Genomic DNA, 20,893 nt, shown 5'->3' on the forward strand with positions numbered 1-20,893 from the left:
TAAATGAGAAGACTGTTGTTGGTGGTAGAAAGTTCAGTGATCAGAGAATGTAAAGTGTAAGTTTATTGACAGAAGAACCAAAGTTCCTCAAAAAAACCCAGCAAACTATGATCTGAAATTCACTATCCAAAACAGGTGGATGAAAATAGATTCAATAATAACATTTGGAAATACCCAATTTACAATAATGTACAAGGATAAAGAATCAGAATTAAAGACAGCCAACCAAAGTATTTGCACAGGCATGAAGTGCATCCTCCTATGGCGTATCATTCTATGATCTGCCTAGCACCACACAAACATGAGCACGTTTTCATGCAGGTGAAAGATAACAATCAAGAGGAAGAGCAATTAGATAATTCTTTGCTTACATTGTTCAAAGTCACTGAAGCTAAATATTAGGACTCCAAAAACATGCTAGTTACTGTCAGTAACTCTACACAGCTCATCAGGCCTCATCCCTACAAAATGCAGTTAATTACAGTCAATCCATGCTATCCAACAAAACATGAAATCAGAAGACTGCTTTAAAATCAAAATACAAATTTCTTGCTGTTTAAATTTAAGTGCCAACATGAGCTAGGTGGCATAATAGCTGAAAACTACTTTCTATAAAACTAACTACATTGAAAATTAATCTACAGATGTTTTACGAAGGCAATCACTAATTATGATTGTTTAACAGCTGCTTTCAAGTGGGCTCATCAATAGCTACCCAGGTACTTAACACATTTCTTCCAAAACAAAGCAAGAGTTTTCAGTAATTTTACTGTTTAAAATCCAGATGAGACACCTTTCACTTACATAAAATACACGAGTTCAATAAATAAACATGAAACTTACCAGAACAAAAAGCAGTATTCCTATTGGATTCATCTATTCCTGCATCTAATTAATAAATCAAGTACAGGATAAAGTTAAAAACATTTATTGTTAATACAGTTCAATACTAAATTAGGAAGCTATTCAATCCTAGTTCATTAATTTAGAAAACACTGAAGGTCCCCACACTGTAGTATTTATTGTTTAAATTATTTCAATTTTTCACTTTCATATCTCTAATCCTTGTGATGTAAAGGCCAAATTACTGCAAATTTAATATTGCTCTGAATTTATTTTGTTAATTTGAAATATCATCTCGAGAAATCAACATACTTCCCAAAAAAACAACTTAAAACCTTTCAGCAGTAATAAAGCATCACTAACTACTTAAGTTAAAAACGAGCTACCATCATTTAGATCATTTCAGTGGCCTCATGTGCCAAATGAGGGTAGAACTGCCAACAGACTCCTCGCTATGTTAAATCTGCAGATAAATTGTTCCATCCTTAAATTAACACTAGCATGTGCAAGTGCTGTTTATGCCAACTTTGTTAATAGTTGCCAACAAGGCTAAGACACCAGGCCATTGGATTTTTGCTGCTCCCTTCCAGATTGATATACAATCTGTCAATCTAGATTACTTTGAAAAGACAGCAATAAATTCAGTGATGTACTAAAGCTCAAGATTCAAGATACTTAATCTACCCTGAAGTTCTACAACAGGTATGTAAATTTACCAATCCACTACTAAACATTGAGCTCTAATCTTAACATTTCTCATTGCAAAGTCATCAAGAGCAAAGATTTTTCAAATATTACTTTTGGAATGGGCTCCACGGCCTAATCTCAGGACATTTTTTCTACAGACACTGGTCGAAGAAGAGCCTTTGACCAAGATAGACCAATCAGTCTAAAGAGCTCAGCTGTTTTGAAGGGCAAGCAGAGATACATAAGAAAAGCCTCAAACCATTTTCTATATACAATAATACGTATGGTAGCTACAGAACAATTTCAGTTATCCGAACATCAATTATCTGAATTTCGGATTATCCAAACAAGATCTCAAGGTACCATAAATGCTTCCTTTGTTTGGATACCTGATCCGATTGTTTACCATCAGTTATCTGAACAAACTACACCCTGCCCGTCTCGTTCAGATAATCGAGGTTGTTCTGTATGTATTTAGGAGCATTTGGCAAGTGGATAAACAGCTACAGGCTTAAAGACTAGTAAAATATGCCCTGGAAAGATATTGCTAGGTATCTAGGTTCAAGAAAAGTAACTGCCCAATTCCAGACTTAGGGGACTTTTGCAAAATGCTAATTAAGGTACTATAATAAGATATTAAATGGATAATTTTAATCTCATCTTTTCTAAATTTAATTTGCTTAGAACCATATGCGAGTCTAAAAATATTGATATTGCAATTAAATGTTTAGCTCCATGTTCAAATTTGCTCTCAAATGTAACAAATGCTGATCTCTTAAAAATACTTAAAATATCCATTGAACTTAAGGAAAAATGTGAATTTTTAAGAAAGGTATGTTGAATTCTTCAAACACCTGCATTCAGAGTAATGCCTGTGTGATCCCAGATGGCCATAGGAGAAAAACAGAAAGAAATCCAAAGATGTGCAGGTCAGGTGAATTGGCCATGCTAAATTGCCCGTAGTGTTAGGTAAGGGGTAAATGTAGGAGTATGGGTGGGTTGCACTTCGGCGGGGCGGTGTGGACTTGTTGGGCTGAAGGGCCTGTTTCCACACTAAGTAATCTAATCTAAATCCATCAAAGTGTTAAGTGGCAATCTTTAAACACCTTTCCGAGGGGCTCACAGAGAAGAAACACAAGCAGTAAAGAGCACAAAAGGTGCACAACGAAGCAGAGAAAACTGTGTGTGTTGCAAAGCTTTTAGGGCTCAGTTTATGTTTAAAAGAAAGTGGAAAAAACCCAATAGGGTTCTTGAAAATTCTGGGAACAGAGACTCCGAGGTGTGCTTCGCTGATTATATAGAAACGCTGCTGAAAGACACTCTGAGGTTTCAAGCTAGCATAGTGAAAAGAGGTGAACGCTTGCAAAAGAGCTAGGAAAGACACTGGGACCATTCATCTGATGCTACATATTTTTCAGAAGTATTACAGAGAACAAAAGCACTTTGTAGGCTATATTTGTCAGTCCATTAATGCAAAATCTTAACTCATCCTTTAGGCTTAATAAACTGGTAGCTCATTCACAAATGTTTAATCTACTAGTTATAGTACAAATCCTAGATTAACTAGCTACAGTACAAATCCTAGATGGTGAAATCTTGTCCATAAGTTAACTTAGTTGGTAATGCAGGGGTTCCTGTTTTCAAATAAGTTATCAGTTTCCATGGGGGTTGCAACGCACAGTCTTGTGTAATTGTATCCAACTGAAACCGAGGGGTCGAATTTCTAGTCAGTTGCACAGATCTGTTCACACGAATTCAGCAGAGCATTGAAAAGATTCCAAGAATTAAGTAAATCAACTTCTTCTGTAGCTGAGCCCACCTAAAAACTAAGCACACCCTCAGTAAGAAATCATCATCATTTGGAATTTGTTAACAGCTTGCCTGTAGGACTTTGAAGAAGGTCTATAAATTAAACTTGCCCCTTTGGCCACTAATGAACATAATTAGCCAAGTCTTAAAAACTTGATAACAAATTAAAGAAACCATCTAAAATTCCCTAATATAACTAGCAAATTGCTCAGTACTTTAAAATTTTGCAGATGGGATTGACATGGATTAAAAAGCTGGTTACAACAGATAAATCAATTTTCAACTCAATTAGTCGAAGTTACTACTCAAACAAATCAAGGATCTAATTTTTAAAATCAAAATGGTGAATTTCTCAGATGTCTAAGTTCAGAGTAATGCCCATATATTTGCAGATTATCAATTTAGTTTGAAAGTATTGCCTGTTTTCAGGTTTACAGTAGAGTTTGCATCTCACAGTATGGAAATGGGTTTGAGAAGAATTTTGGTGGAGGGCACACTTCTGAAAACGGGCACATTTGACCTCGATCACTAATTACACTGAATGTTGAAAATCTACTCCCAAGTGTTTTAAAATCACTGCATACCTGAGCACCACAATTCCCAGACAGAATAGAGAAGATTGAATTATTTCCTCCAACACATCTGGAGGCTGCAATGTCTTGTGACTGGGATGGACAATTCTCATGCAACTATCCTCCAGGTACCACAATTACCTGGAGAAATTGCCGCATTTTTATTGAGAGGAGGTAATGAGTTCCGTTGACTGCAGTCTGCGGAGTCTCTTTTTATTCAAACAGCTTCATTTGCTCAAGTGAAATTTTGGATTGTTTTGCTATTCATGTAAAGTATGCGGTAGCCATATGTCCCACCTTGCCTCCAATTCATTGGCTGACAGTGGTGTCAATCAACACTCCAGTTTTTAAGTAGGGAAATGGCAGAATTACTGGGCTGGAAAATGTGTCTAAAGGCTCAAGAGGTCCAAATGGAAAAACTAGTGCACCACCTACAAATCACACAGGAAATAACAAATGTCATGAAGTATAGGCACAAGCAACATTCTGAAGTTCATAAGTATTTACATAAGGAAACACAAATGGACTTTATTGAATGAGTTTGAAACTCACCTCTACCACTGCGTTTTTCATCGGTGGTATTAGCCAGCAAAGGAGCACTGAGAACATGCATGCAATGCTTGTAAAAAAAGCTAAGGAACTCAGTCTTCTCAGTTTTCTAAAAAAGATTAGATTAGATTACTGACAAGATTACATAGAGTCATAGAGATGTACAGCATGGAAACAGACCCTTCAGTCCAACCCGCCCTAACTATTAGATTATTGAAGTTCTGAAATTTTAAAAATTGAATATCGATACTTTGATATTATGCAATTGCACAATCCAACTTCTGAATTCAAATCGAGGTTCAGCACACAAATAAGATAAACCTTTGTAAATACTTCAATTCCCAAGTAAGGAAAATATTTGAAAAATAGATTTAAAACCTTCAAAAATCAAAAGCAGAAACAGTAGTGATAAAATATCAGTAATCTGTAAAAACTAGGGCTCAATGAACATACATGAATTATATCACGTAATAAGTTAATCTTTGCTAAGCCTTCTCCAGCAATAAACACCCAGTGCTGTACGTTTAACATGTTCTGTTATGTTAAAGGGACTATACTATTGCAAGTTGTTTTCTAAGATTCAAGGGTTTTGAGAAGTAAGATTTGATAAGTAGCCGAGGGCTAACATGAAGGTGCAGCAAGCAATTAGGAAGTCTAATGGTATGTTAGCCTTAATCACAAGAGGACAATGTCTTAATTTAATTGTAGAGAATCTTGGTTGGATTGTACCTGGAGCACTGTGTGCAGTTTTAGTCCCTATACCTGAGCGAGAATATTACTCACATGGAGGGAGTGCAAGGAGGTTTGCAATATCTGTTCCCAAAGTAACAGGATTGTCCAATGGAGAGACTTTGGGGAAACTGGGCCTGTCTAGAGTTTTGAAGAATGAGTGGTGAATCAATATAACCTAAAAAATATACTGAATTGTGGAGCATGCTTGATCAGACTGAAGGCCACTCCTGTTCCTGTGTTCCACTGAATGAACAGGGAGTAACAGAGCAGTCTTGATGAGCAACACTGACAAAAGGAATTTAAACTAAAGTGTGAATTGGAAATAACTGGTGAAGAGTTCAAAGGTAGTTGTTGGAAGAGGTGGTATTTTGTGGAGAGGTGTAATTGGAGGATCAGGCTTCAGCAAAGGGAGTACATCAATAATGCCAACAAGACACGGGCGAAGAGGTAAATGAGTAATCAAGAGTTTAAGACTCAAAGGCTCTTTCAAACACCAACCTCAACTGCTTTTAAAATAATTGATTTTCTAAAATAGAAATACATAGCAACATATCATACAAGTGCATTCTTAATATGAGTACTATTATCTTCAAAATCAAATTAGTAAATGTGTTTGAACTTTAATTTTAGAAAAACAGTTGGAGGCACAAGGTCACTAACAGCAAATCAAATTATCCCAAAATGCATACAGTGTTCATATTTACAATTCTATTATCCAAGATTGCTAAAATATTTTAAATGTCTTACATTTGCTGTAGCTAACATATTCTCAGGGTCAATTAAAGTTCTCAGTAGCCCCATTAGCTGAACTGCTCCACCAAGCTCAGGATCAGCATCACAGATCATCTGTTCAATGATTACATTAATTAAAAGAATATCCTGTATGGAAAGAAATGAAAAACGGTCAGTATTAAATTCAATAAAATAGCTGCCATAAAGTGATAGCTAGTATCAAAATAAAGCCCTAATTGAAATCACACGGGAAACATTTCTCATTTGATCACATCCTTCCAAAATACCAACCATTTTTAATCATATTCATCCAATTCTTAAAATGATCTTGGCCCACTAACCTGATGAAGGAGCAGCGCTTCAAAAGCTTGTGCTTTCGATTAAACCTGTTGGACTATCCTGGTGTTTTGTAATTTTTAAATTTATCACTTTATCCTAAGCCTCACTTTCACAATTTTTAAATCTATGCCCTTTTGAAATACTCCCTAAGCACAGAAAATTATTATTCAAGAGCTATTCTTTCTATTCCATTACAAATCGTATGTACTTTGGGTTCACTGCTCAATCTCAGGATATCTCTCAGTTGATTCCTCTGTCACGAACAGGCAGTCTCCTTAGAGCTTAATCATTGTGATCGTGAACACATATACACTACTTCAGGTATGATTTGGTTACAGCATTGCATTATATCCAAGCTTTCTGGGTATTGAAGTCAAAATGATTTGATAAAGTAATCCAGCATCCTGTTTTCTTTATTATTCTCAAATGTCTAGATTTGATAATCAAATCCTTTGAGACATTTAAAGGGACACTAGATAAGTACATGAGGAAGAAAGAGCTGACAGGGTTAGATGCAGTAGTTATGAGGTTTGTGGCTTAAGTACTGGCGGCCACCTTCTGCATTGTAAATTCAATGCATCATTGAAACTTACTTTGCCTGATTGAAGACAATAGTTTATGAAAATGTAAATTACTCTGGTCAGCTTCCAGGGTGGCTTGGAAACGTTTTTGCAAATGGGCTCGCAAAAAGTTAAATGAAATGTGGCTCTTTTGTTGAATCTCAGAAGTTCAAATATAAATTCCATTGCAAATGATACACATTCATTTGAATAAACAGAATTTCAGAGTAAAACATTAATGTCTATTTTGTCAGTTGTTATTGTCTCTAAATTATGAATTTTAGGGAATGGAATCAGAACTCTTTCTGATCAAGTTAACATTTCAACATGATATGACGAGGAAGTGGAATCCAATTTCAGATCTGTCAGCTATATCTCAATTGGTAGCACGCTAACAAAACATGAAAATCAAAGCTGATACTTCAGGTGGATTGGCAAGGCTAAATTGTGGGGATTTGGAGATATTTGGTTGGAGTGGGGAGGGGGGGGGGGCAGTGCTCCTCAAAAGGTCAGTGACTTGATGGGCTGAATGGTCTCCGGCTGCACTGTAGCATTTTTTCATTCAATGACTGCAATACATTACTGAAGGAGTAATATACTATGAGATATGATGCCTTTTCAATGAGAAGTTAAATAGAGGTCTGAAAATGTCCTTTCAAGTAACTACAAGATCCTGACATTACTGTGATGAATAGGTTAGTTATTCTGTGGCTTGGTAATACCCCTTTCACAAAACAGTGGACTGGTAATTATGACATTTGTTTGAGAAAGTCTGCTTGGTTCAAGTTGCTTTACAATAGTGACTATGCTTCAAAAGGTATTTTATTGATCATAAAGGGCTTTGAGAAGTCCAGTAGTCATGAAACACACTTTATAAATCTAAGTATTACTTTTGAGACTGGTCTTAATGTGACCAAGCTACATCGAAAATACTTCTGAAGCATGTATACAATTACATTTAAAAAGCAACAGAGTTACATTTAAAATGCAGCACAATTCGACATTTGGTCAATGACATAATTTAAGAGAATCTGATATCATCAACAGATATGCTGGTTACTTCTGCATGTACCAAAATAACTGTATAAGAACATAAAAGTCAGCAAACCTTTAGTACAGAGACATTTTGTGATTTGAAGTTACAGTCATATCAATACAGAAGCATGAAAAACTGAAGAACCACTAGTCACAGATAATGTAGTTAGCTCAGCTGGCTGGACAGCATGATTTGTGGCACAAAACAACAACAGCATGGGTTCTATCCCCACATTGACAGAGGTTACCATCAATGATTCTCCTTCTCAACCTGTTCCCCTTGCACAAGGCATGGTGATCATCAGGTTAAACCACCACCAGTCATCAATCTCTAAACAGAAAGCAGTCCAATGGTTCAATGGGGCTATGGTTTTACTTTTTTTTAAAAAACAAAATGCAACAAAAGACTGAAAAAATCAGATGCAATTATCACATCACAAAGTAAACCACCAACATTCAGCCTCATTTTATAAAAAGAGCTTGGGCTTCTGTCTTCTAAATTTTTGCAATGATATTGAAGTCTCAGACCAATTTTCCACACAAACAGTTTAACTTCTGGAAAGTTTTCAAAAGGCTAGGAACTCTTCAATGCAGTTTCTGCCCAGCATTTGACACATGACAAACACTAAGACATGAATGCACAAACTAGATAGCAAAATCTTATGAACAGAAGTGTGAACACATCCAAATATTACCACTTGTTTGTTAACAGAAGCACTTATAGTCATCGCGTCATAGAGACGTACAGCACGGAAGACGACCTTTTGGTCCAACTCGCCTATGCCGACTAGATATTCCAACCCAATCTAGTCCCACCTACCAGCACCCAGCCCATATTCCTCCAAACCCTTCCTATTCATATTCCCAGATGCCTTTTAAATGCTGAAATTGTACTAGCCTCCACCACATCCTCTGGCAGCCCACTCCACACACGCATCACTCTCTGCATGAGAAAGTTGCCTCTTACGTCACTTTTATATCTTTCCTCCTCACCCTAAACCTATACCCTCTAGTTCTGGACTCCCCCACCCCAGGGAAAAGACCTTGCCTATTTACTCTAGCCACGCACCTCATGATTTTATAAACCTCGATAAGGTCACCCCATAATCACGGACGCTCCAGGCAAAACAGCCCTAGCCTATTCAACTTCTCCCTGTAGTTCAATTCCTCCAACCCTGACAACATCTTTGGAAATCTTTTCTGAACCCTTTCAAATTTCACAACATTCTTCCGATAGGAAAGAGACCAGAATTGCATACAATATTCCAAAAGTGGTCTAACCAATGACCTGTACAGCCCCCACAACTCCTGTAGTCAATACTCTGACCAATAAAGGAATGCATACTAAACACCTTCTTCACTATCCTATCTACCTGTGACTCTACTTTCAAGGAGCTATGAACCTGCATTTCAAGGCCTCTTTGTTCAGCAACACTCCCTAGGACCTTATCATTAAGTGTACAAGTCCTGCTAAGATTTGCTTTGCAATATGCAGCACCTCACATTTACCTAAATTAAACGCCATCTGGCACTCCTCAGCCCATTGGGTCATCTGATCAAGATCCCGTTGTAATCCCAGGTAACCTTCTTTGCTGTCCACTACACTTCCAATTTTGGTGTCATCTGCAAACTTACTAACTGTACCTCTTGTGCTCACATCCAAGTCATTTATATAAAATGACGGAAAGTAGTGGACCCAGGACCGATCCTTGTGGAATTCCAATGGTCACAGGCTTCCAGCCTGAAAAACAGCCCTCCACCACCACCCTCTGTCTTCTACCTTTGAGCTAGTTCTGTATCCAAATGGCTAGTTTTTAGTTTAGCTTAGATTCCCTACAGTGTGGAAACAGTCGAACAAGTCCACACCGACCGTCCGAAGCGCATCCCACCCAAAGCCATTTACCCCTGACTAATGCACCTAACACAGAGCATGGCCAATTCACCCAACCTGCACGTCTTTGGACTGTGGTAGGAAACCGGAGCACCCGGAGAAACCCACGCAGACACGGGGAGAATGTACAAACTCCACACAGACAGTTTCTTGAGATGGGAATTGAACCATGGTCCCTGGCGCTGTCAGGCAGCAGTGCTAACCATTGAGCCACCGTGCCACCCTACAGTTCTCCCTGTATTCCATGTGATCTAACTTTGCTAATCAGTGTCCCATGGGGAACCTGTTGAACGCCTTACGAAGTATGTATAGATCACATCTACCGCTCTGGCTCTTTGTTACTTCTTCAAAAAACTCAATCAAGTTTGTGAGACATGACCTCCCATGCACAAGGCCATGTTGACTATCCCTAATCAGTCCTTGCCTTTCGAAATACATGTACTTTCTCTCCATCAGGATTCCCTCCAACAACTTGCCCACCACCGATGTCAGGCTCACTGTTCTGTAGTTCCCCGGCTTGTCCTTACCACCTTTCTTAAATAGTGGCACATTAGCCAACCTCCAGTCTTCTGGCAACTCATCGGTGACTATCGATGATACAAATATCTCAGCAAGGGGCCCAGCAATCCCTTCTCACAGAGTTCTAAGATTCACCTGATCAGATCCTGGGGATTTATTCATCTTTAAGTGTTTCAAGATATCCAGCACTTCCTCCTCTGAAATATGGATATTTTTCTGTCACCATCTATTTCCCTACATTCTATATCTTCCATGTCCTTTTCCACAGTAAACTGATGCAAAATATTTGTTTGATATGTCTGCCATTGCCTGCGGCTCCACACAAAGGTCGCCTTGCTGATCTTTGAGAGGCCCTATTCTCTCCCTAGTTACCCTTTTGTCCTTAACGTATTTGTAAAAATCCTTTGGATTCTCCTTAACTCTATTTGCCAAAGCTAACTCATGTCCCCTTTTTGCCCTCCTGATTTCCCTCTTAAGTATACTCCTACTGCCTTTATACTCTGAGGATTCACTTGATCTATCCTGTCTATACCTGACATATGCTTCTTTCTTTTTCTTAACCCAACCCTCAATTTCTTTAGTCATCCATCATTGTCTATACCTAATGGCCTTTCCTTTCACCCTAACAGCAATATACTGTCTCTGCACTCTCGTTATCTCATTTCTGAAGGTTTCCCATTTTCCAGCTGTCCTTTTACCTGTGAACATCTGCCCCAATCAGCTTTTGAAAGTTCTTGCCTAATACCGTCAAAACTAGCATTTCTCCAATTTAGCTTGCACCTGACAATATAATTTAAGAGTAGATATTTTTCACAATGCCAATGAATCATGTACAAGTATTCAAAGTTTGTGAGAAGATTTGTAGCTCGGATGCTCGTTGTTGTAGTTCTGTTCACCGAGCTGGGAATTTGTGTTGCTGACGTTTTGTCCCCTGTCTAGATGACATCCTCAGTGCTTGGGAGCCTCCTATGAAGCGCTTCTGTGATGTTTCCTCCGGCATTTATAGTGGTTTGTCTCTGCCGCTTCCAGATGTCAGTTCCAGCTGTCCGCTGCAGTGGCCGGTATACTGGGTCTAGGTCGATGTGTTTGTTGATAGAATCTGTGGATGAGTGCCATGCCTCTAGGAATTCCCTGGCTGTTCTCTGTTTGGCTTGTCCTATAATAGTAGTGTTGTCCCAGTTGAACTCATGTTGCTTGTCATCTACGTGTGTGGCTACTAAGGATAGCTGGTCGTGTCGTTTCGTGGCTAGTTGGTGTTCCTGGATACGGATCGTTAGCTGTCTTCCTGTTTGTCCTATGTAGTGTTTTGTGCAGTCCTTGTATGGGATTTTGTACACTATGTTGGTTTTGCTCATGCTGGGTATCGGGTCCTTTGTCCTGGTGAGATGTTGTCTGAGAGTGGCTGTTGGTTTGTGTGCTGTTATGAGTCCTAGTGGTTGTAGTAGTCTGGCTGTCAGTTTAGAAATGTTCTTGATGTATGGTAACGTGGCTAGTCCTTTGGGTTGTGGCATGTCCTCATTCCGTGGTCTTTCCCTCAGGCATCTGTTGATGAAATTGCAGGGGCATCTGTTTTTGGCAAATACATTGTAGAGGTGTTCTTCTTCCTCTTTTTGCAGTTCTGGTGTGCTGCAGTGTGTTGTGGCCCTTTTGAACAGTGTCTTGATGCAACTTCTTATGTGTGTGTTGGAGTGGTTGCTTTCGTAGTTCAGGACTTGGTCTGTGTGTGTGGCTTTCCTGTATACATTTGTGGCGAATTATCCGTTCGGTGTTCTCTGTACCATCACGTCCAGGAATGGGAGTTGGTTGTCCTTTTCTTCCTCTCTAGTGAATCTGATTCTTGTGAGTGTGACGTTGATGATCAGGTGTGTGTTTTCTATTTCTGTGTTTTTAATTATTACAAAGTGTCATCTACATAACTGACCCAGAGTTTGGGTTGAATTTGCGGTAAGACTGTTTGTTCTAATCTTTGCATTACAGCTTCTGCTATGAGTCCAGAGATGGGTGAGCCGATGGGTGTGCCGTTGATTTGTTCATATATTTGGTTGTTGAATGTGAAGTGTGTTGTGAGGCACAGGTCCAGTAGTTTGAGTATGCAGTCTTTGTTGATAGGTTCCCCGTCTTGTTGTCTGTTCTGTACGTCCAGTAGTTTGGCTATTGTTTCTCTGGCTAGGGTTTTGTCGATAGAAGTGAACCGTGCCGTTACATCGAATGAGACCAACGTAGTGTACAAAATCCCATGCAAGGACTGCACAAAACACTACACAGGACAACAGGAAGACATTCTGACCAGATATTCCTAACCCCATAAAATACCATGGGTGACTTTCACTTACATAAAAAGTGCAGTGAAGGTAACATACACAGACAAATGATAAATCATTTAACACCCCAAAAGAAAGTCAACAGTTTAGTGTAGTTACAGCTGTACTGTGAAACAGAATTAGTTTATTTCCAAATGGACAAATACTTACATCATCACTCTGCTGAGCTTCCTGCATTACAAACTCACGTACCATTGATGGACTATATTCTACTAGATAAGAGAATATGTCTGTAGCTGCAGTTCGCACCTGTGCATCATCCATGCCCTGTAAAGTAGCAAGATAAATGCACTATTTAATTGAAAATTACAATTACATACCAAGCAGTTAAAAATAGGGCATTCTTACAACGAAGTAAACTAATTGCAGAAATGAACTGAAAATACGAAGTGACCTATTCAACAGAAATTACTATTCTTATAACACAATTTACCAAAGAAGCATTTCAAAGTTAGCAACATACCCACCCCAATAAAAAAAGTGCACCATCCCAACTATACATTGCCATACATGATTCAAGAGCTAAGATACAGCTGCTGTAGCATTTGCAACACATTAATGTATAATTTCCACCCCCATGACAACAGTGGAAGGTCAAACATTTCCACTATTAGAAGTGAAAAGATGTGACAAATAAAAAAGAACAATTCAACTACAGCTTCTCACTACCACTATACAAAAGAATAAAGTCATACAGATGTACAGCACGGAAACAGACGCTTCAGTCCAACTTGTCCATGCCGACCAGATATCCTAACCTAATCTAGTCTCATTTGTCAGCATTTGGTCCATATCCCTCTTAAACCCTTCCTATTCATATACCCATCCAGATGCCTTTTAAATGCTGTAATTATATCAGCCTCCACCACTCCCTCTGGCAGCTCATTCCATACACGCATCACCCTCTGTGTGAAAAATTTGCCCCTTAGATCCCTCTCACCCTAAACCTATACCCTCTAGTTCTGGACTCCCCCACCCCATGGAAAAGGACCTCACCCTCTTTACCCTATCCATGCTGCTCATGATTTTATAAAACCTCTAGGTCACCCCTCAGCCCATGACACTCCAGGGAAATAGGCCCAGCCTATTCAACCTCTTTGCATAGCTCAAATCCTCCAACCCTAGTAACAACCTTAAATCTTTTCTGAACCCTTTCAGGTTTCACAACATCCTTCCAGTAGAAGGGTGACCAGAATTCCACACAATATTCCAAAAGTGGCCTAACCATTGTCCTACACAGCCGCAACATGACCTCCCAACTCCTTTACTCAATGCTCTGACCAATAAAGGAAGGCATACTGAATGCCTTCTTGACTATCGTATCTCCCTGAGACTCCACTTTCAACCAACTATGAACCTGCACTCCAAGGTTTCTTTGTGCAGCAACACTCCCCAAGACCTTCCCAGTGTATAAATCCTGCTCTGATTTGCCTTTCCAAAATACAGCACCTCACATTGTTCTAAGTTAAATGCCACCTGCCACTCCTCTGCCCAGTGGCACATCTGATCAAGATCCCACTGCACTCAGGTAACCTTCTTTGCTGTCCACTGCACCTCTAATTTTGGTGTCATCTGCAAAGTTACTAACTATACCTATGTTCACATCCAAATTATTTATACAAATGATGAAAATCAGTGGGCCCAGCACCGATCCTTGTGGCACACCACTGATCACAAGCCTCCAGTCTGAAAGACAACCCTCCACAACCACCTTCTGTTTTCTATCTTCGAGGCAGTTCAGTATCCAGATTGCTTAATCTCCCCGTTTTTCATGAGATCTGACCTTACTAACCAGTCTACCATGAGGAACTTGGTTGAATACCTTACTGAAATCCATACATATAGATAGAGCTCCAGATATAGATTCTCTAAATGGTTCCAAACCCTGGATGAAGTGACAGGAGAGAATATATAACTCAAAGGACCTGCATAACCTAATGATCCTGAAGTAAAAATATTTTTAATTGCTTACAATTTTAAAAGGAAAGGCAGATTTTCAATTCCATATTGACAGATGTTAACAGTTACTCAATTCTGCTCATTTGCCAAAAGGCTTTTCAGGACTTCTTAATCAACTGATCTCCTCGAACAGATGAGTAGCACTTCCACTTTCACCATTTGTTCTTCTGAATGTTACTGCAGAAAATGTAATGCATTTTGCAGCAAAACACATCAACTCACTGACATAAATCAAGCAGTGCAACATCAATGTTAGACTATCCTAATTTGCTACTTTAACTTTAATACACTGTTCTTAACAAACATGCTATCCAGCTTTTCAAGAAATTTGTTAAGCACTGAGCTTTTCTGGATTTAATATATACACATTATAGAAAGAGGGATCCAAAAATAGAATCAATATCCCATTAGTTTTAAATTTGTCAAGGTGCTTCACAGTTCTTGATGCAGTTATTGATCAATCCATTAATGAACACCAGTAGGAATACTTTTTAAACTTCTGAACTCAAATTTCAAGTGTAAAACCACGATGTACAGAAAAACAGATAATCTTCACAGTGATGAGCATCCTTGAACATATGCCCCAGAGCTTATTGGCTACATGATCCAGGACTGGCACGGCACATCCAGGCTGCCATTACCTCTGCTAAAATGTTAAGGAAATCACACAAAAGAATCGAGTGCCATCCAGTACCTCTGCCAAAAATGCATAAATATTGAACAAATTTGTACCACAAAGCACAAAACTATTACTGAGTACAATAATGTTGAAAATAATTGATTATTTTTGAAGAAATGTTAACAAGGTTTGACATAACAAAAGTTTGTAATAGCATACATCCAAATGTTCAAAAGTCTGTAGACCAACCACATCAAATGCGACAGTTCGAACATAAGTATACAATGTACAAAATATACTTGAGAAATAAAGTTGACTCAGTAAGAACACAAACATTTAATGCTTCAAAACAATTGTTAAGGGAAATGGGTGACAAAGTTTGCACAATCTCACACAGAAGTGCTCATAATTTAGCAAACTGGTGATCTTGCTTAAAAGCCCCAACAATGACTGGAATAGAAACAAGTAATGCAAAAGTGCAACGTGGCATTTCTTGCTAAAACACACTGTTAGGATGAGGCAAAAAAACTGATCTGACCAGTATTGATGCAATAAAGCTTTAAGAGTAGCGTTCCAGCAGCTAGATGTATAGCAGTTAGATAGAGCCCCCATTAATTGTGTGCGAACTAAGAGCAGAGATCCATGCTAAATGCAAAAAGATGTACAATGCATAAACTAATTTGTCCTCTGCCATATCTATTGATCTCACCAAAACTCACGATACTAAGTTTCCCAAACTTCCATCGCAATGATACAACTCCATCCTGAAGATCACTTACTGATGACAAAATTGTATTTCCTTCCTCTCAAAATAAACAAACTTTTGGAATCACCTAACCACTTCTATAACAAAATAATGAGCTGTGGTTGCTGGAGATCTGAAACAAAACCTGCTGGTGAAACTCACCAGGTACAGCAGTATCTGTGATAAGAAAGCAGTGTTCACACTGAGTCCAGTGATGCTACCAGGCAAAGATCTCAGTGAGTCTCTCTCCCACTGCAATCTCCTGGTCATTGCATCCATCTTGTCACCCTTCCCACTGACAAATCACAATCTGCATCCACCCATCATCCCACTTATCTTTCCCCCCATCTCTCCACCCTACCTGTATTTATTTCTCAGCCCCCTTCACAGCCCTGGTGAAAGGTCCCAACCTGAAATGCCAACTCTACTGCTCCTCTAATGCTGCTTGACCTGCTGTCCAACTCTACCCTTTATCTAATCTGACTTTCCACAATCTGCAGTCCTCGCTACTTCCAAGTTGCTGAAAACCTTACTGGGAAGCCTCTGCAAAGGATGCCCACTTTGAAGAAGTTTTTGCCCTCCCACTGCAAAGATCTCAGTGGGTCTCTCTCTCCCACTGCAACCTCAATGGTCATTTCCTCGGTCCTGCTACCCTTCCCACTGACCAATCACAATCATCTCCTACCAGCATCCATCTATTGCCATCCCACCTATCTTTCCTGCAGCCCTAGTAACCCCCCCACCGCCATTTCTCAGCCCCCTTCCCCCTCTCCAATCCAGGACCAGACACTCCTGCACCTCTGATGTTGCTTGACCTGCTGTGCTTTTATCAGCTCCACAATTTATCAACGGTGATGCAACCAGACCTGTTGAGCTTTTCCAGCAATTTCTGTTTTTGTATCTGACCATTTCTTCCTGCTCTACTTTATGTATTTTTAATTAGCATTATCTCATAGGCCATTGCTGAATCTAATCTACCTCACGTGGGATAACTACTTTTAATATTTTTAGGAAGTTGTGCAGATTCAATGTCTAAGTCTGCTTCCATGTACTGAAAATGTGCACAAAGCTTAATTAACCTTTCCTTTGAGTATTGTCTAGCAATTTGGTCTTTTAATACGACTTGTTAAACTTATGTACAAATTATAACTTTGATTGAAAACAACTGATGCAACTTACTGGCAAAGCCCAACCAAATGCAGATACTGCAACCTGATTCATGTATGGACCCAAGCATCATGTCAAACAAATTACCCTGTCAGTTGCTGAAAAAATCTCTAAACTCTGAGGCGAACACAATGCAAAAAAACTGAAGAGAAATAATTAATTGATATCAACGAATTGTTCCTGGCTGAAAGACAAAAAGAATACAACACAGGAATACTTCATGTGAGTGCTGAAATGGCTTAGTAGATGGCTTACATACAAACTACCAGAAGATCAAGGCAGCTATGATCTATTCTTTGATCTTTGTAGTTAACCAAAAACTGCAATACTTCAGGGCTTCAGCTCCTCATTTACAAGTAATTTTGGAATTAAGTAAATTGCTGGTCTAAAGAATGAAAAGTACAATGGAAAATAATGAATAATACCACTCCCTATGAAGCTCTAAAATTATTTGTGCACCATAATGCTGGTGATCATTTTGGAGGCCCAAAATCTCACTCCAGTTTAAAAAAAAGCATTAAATCACCTAGTTTCTTTCTATCTCACAAGTGATTGATAGAAAACTGAAGGCAAACACCTGCAGAAATGAGGAGCAAACTTGAGGGGCTCACCAATCAAAGATCAAACCTCAGCAAGTAACTAGCAAAATAGTAAGTGTCCCTTTGAAACTGCTCTGCCATTCAAAAAGATCATTTTATTTGGTTATGATTAGGGATCCACCTTTTTGACTGCACACCATAACTCTCAACTCACTCGTGTATTAAAAATTTAACTCAGCCTTGAATAATTTAATGGCCCAGTTTCCACAACCTTCTGAGGAAGAGAATTTCACATGCTAAACTCCCTCAGAAAAAAACCTCATGTGTCCCTATGGGAGATCTCACACTTCAAATATGCACCCTCATTTGAGTCTCTTCCATGAAAAAAGGAGATACCCTAACAAGTTCCCTCTGGATCTATTAGTTCAAAATCACTTTTCATTCTTCTACTCTTCAATGGGTATAGACCTAAACTTATTCAATCTTTTCTCATAAGATAAACGCATCACCCCAGAAATGAGGGCAGTGAACCTTTTCTGAATTTGTACAGCAATTATCTTTTTCTCAAATGAGACCAAAATTGCTACAGAGCTCCAAATATGGTTTCACCATTTCTCTGCACAGCTGCAGTAAAGCTTCCCTGTTTGTATATCCCAGTCTCTTTGCAATAAACTTCTTAGTGTACTTGCATAGTAACTTTGTGATTCCTGTACAAGAACATCAATATCCCTTTGCACAAAGATATGTAATCTCTCCCATTTTAAAATACTACACTGTTTTTCAATTCCATGTGCCAAAATGGACAAGTTCACACATACCTACATTGTACTCCATGTTCCAAACATTTGCCCACTCATTTAACCCATCTGTATCATTTTGCAGACACTATCTCCGCTTAACAACTTGAGTTTAGAATTGTGTTTCTTTACCAAATTTACATACCCTATATGTGGTTCCCTCATCCAAATCATTAATAGATTGTTGTGAGCACCCTGAATAATCCCTGTGCAACTCCTCTCAATACAGGTTGCCAATCTGAAATAGACATATATCTTTATTCTTTGCTTCCTGTGATCTAACCAATCATTCATCTGAAAAGAACCATGTGAAGTTGTATGAACACAAATTGCCTTTTCCACATTCAAATCAAGGACCACAATTACGTTTTGTGATAGTCAAGGATCAGATAGCAAGATATTCAATCCTAATTTCTAAGAAGAAAGAGGCAAGCATCTTCGCCTCTTTCTTCTTAGGGAACACCAATGTTCTTATCAATATGGGCACCACCAAAAGTCACATATTGAGGGGAATCAAGGCTTATATACTGCTGAGCAGTCAAAATTGCCCAGTGATTTTTTTTTGATAAAATAACACCTGAACAATGAGGGGAGTAGAGGTTCAATTCTGAGAAAGACAACAAATAACTGCATGGATACTTCCTTTTCTCCATGTTTTAATGAAGTGATCACTACCAAAAAAAAAAGTCCATTCTTACCAGAACTATTTCAAGGGCTGGAAGTATTCCTAAATTCGCCAACGTTTTGAAAAATGCATCACGGTTCTGAGGTTGCAGTGTTTGAGAAAATGCACAAAATTCCTTAAAGAAGTTCACCTGTGTTTTAGAGAAAATAAGTGTGAAGTAAACCATTATACACAAATACACTACTTTTGAAATTCAACAGTTAACTTACTAATTCACGCCTTTTGTCATCATCCGTTGCTTCATCTGTTAACTGTGCAAAGAGTTCAGTCAAAAATTTCTCATCTTCCTGTAAAAAAATAAGTTTCAGTATTTCAATTTTACCAGTTGTAGCTAGCATAAAAGTCTATATATTTGAATAACTTGTGAATTTACAGTTTAAACACAACAGGTCAATTATTTGAGCTCCCCAACAAATGTGAAGTAACTTTTAAGAACGTTGTATCTTTTAGTTTTTTTTAATATCAACATTTTTCAACACACCCGAAAAAGAAATTAGATTATTCTCAGGTATGTCAAGGGAAGACCTCAGGAAATGTGGAAGAGTAATTTGGTTATCCATGACCATAAATCTCAGGTACAGAAAGTAATCAAACGGCAAATGGAACACAAGGGTTGAAACACCAAAGGGAGCAATGTTTCAGTTGTACAGAACTTTCATTACAGCCCACTTAGAGTAATGAACTCAGTTTTGGATGCTGCAACTCAAGAAAAATATATTAGCGTTAAAATGACAAAGCATATTTAAGGAACAAACACTACACATATTTTAGGGATTCATTTTTCTATTCATTCCATCCTGGTTACAGTCAATAACTAAAATTTTCATGACATCATTTTCTTATTCCAAAAATCCTGGATTTGTCAGTAGCTTTCTGTCCAATTAAGGTTCTAGCACCACACTAATGTAACAATTTTTTGTTTATCTTTCATTTCTAGCCATATCACCACTGTCACATATTCTCAACAGCAAGCATACCATCTTTACTAATCCAGTCATTTTCGGGTGCTTAATGATCCTTTTACTTGTCTAACTTGTTTCCCTTCCATCCTGATCACTGCAGTACACACACTCCACCTTTTTTCCCTGTATTTAACACTTTCTTGAGCATTTTTGCTCGACTTGTGTTGCCTTCTCCACTGTCCTTATTCCTAATGCACCCTGTCTTTACTTATTAAGCTCAACTATTTCAACCTTCCTACTTTGTTTTAATTTTTCCAATTTTCCTTCCAAACTGGAATTAGTTTGTTTTCCTACTCCTCACTTGGGCATTGCATTTTGTAGAATACCTCCCACCTTTCCAGATTTGATGCTAATTCCCCATGAAATTGTAATTTTCTTTCTAATATTATTTACTATTGTTGATCTGACAATATGCAGCTGGAGGAGTATCCAGAATTTATCTTCTTTCGATTCATATTCAAACCTAAAATCATTTTTATGGACTTGGGCCATTTCTTTACTATTTTTGGCATTCATATGGATAGGATGGCTGACTTGCTTTCCTCCACGTTTTTCAGTCTTTCCAACATATCACATACTTTAACAGATATGTGTGCGCGTTTGGAAAAGAATAACTTACTGTATCAATGGATAGCAGAGGTATCCGTAAAAAAGTAATTGTACATGCAACATGAAGTACAACCACCAATAACTGGGAAGTAGGGAGTGGTACATTTTCCTTCGGTTGATACAAATTTGGAGCGAAATGACTTACTTCTCCGATATAAACGTCATGACTAACTTATTTATCCACCTGCAGGCAGCCCATCCACTTCTCAGTAAACCACAAAT

The 20,893-nt window shown here is 38.5% G+C and overlaps 1 protein-coding gene across 1 annotated transcript in view; it reads right to left on the reverse strand.

Annotated features, from left to right (window-relative positions):
• Nucleotides 1-20,893, reverse strand: part of ppp4r3b (protein phosphatase 4, regulatory subunit 3B) — a 63,268-nt gene that overhangs the window by 23,066 nt on the left and 19,309 nt on the right. Inside the window, exons 5-10 of the mRNA XM_043696022.2 lie at nt 19,310-19,387; nt 19,114-19,230; nt 12,740-12,856; nt 5,940-6,071; nt 4,464-4,569; nt 844-888 (exon numbers count right to left, since the gene is read on the reverse strand). Of these exons, the coding sequence (XP_043551957.1) occupies nt 844-888; nt 4,464-4,569; nt 5,940-6,071; nt 12,740-12,856; nt 19,114-19,230; nt 19,310-19,387 (595 nt within the window). The remainder of the gene's footprint in view (nt 1-843; nt 889-4,463; nt 4,570-5,939; nt 6,072-12,739; nt 12,857-19,113; nt 19,231-19,309; nt 19,388-20,893) is intronic.

Source organism: Chiloscyllium plagiosum, unplaced genomic scaffold, assembly GCF_037043375.1.
Source record: "Chiloscyllium plagiosum isolate Xiang-an unplaced genomic scaffold, Cpla_swu_hap1 HiC_scaffold_10, whole genome shotgun sequence".
NCBI classification, from domain to species: domain Eukaryota; kingdom Metazoa; phylum Chordata; class Chondrichthyes; order Orectolobiformes; family Hemiscylliidae; genus Chiloscyllium; species Chiloscyllium plagiosum.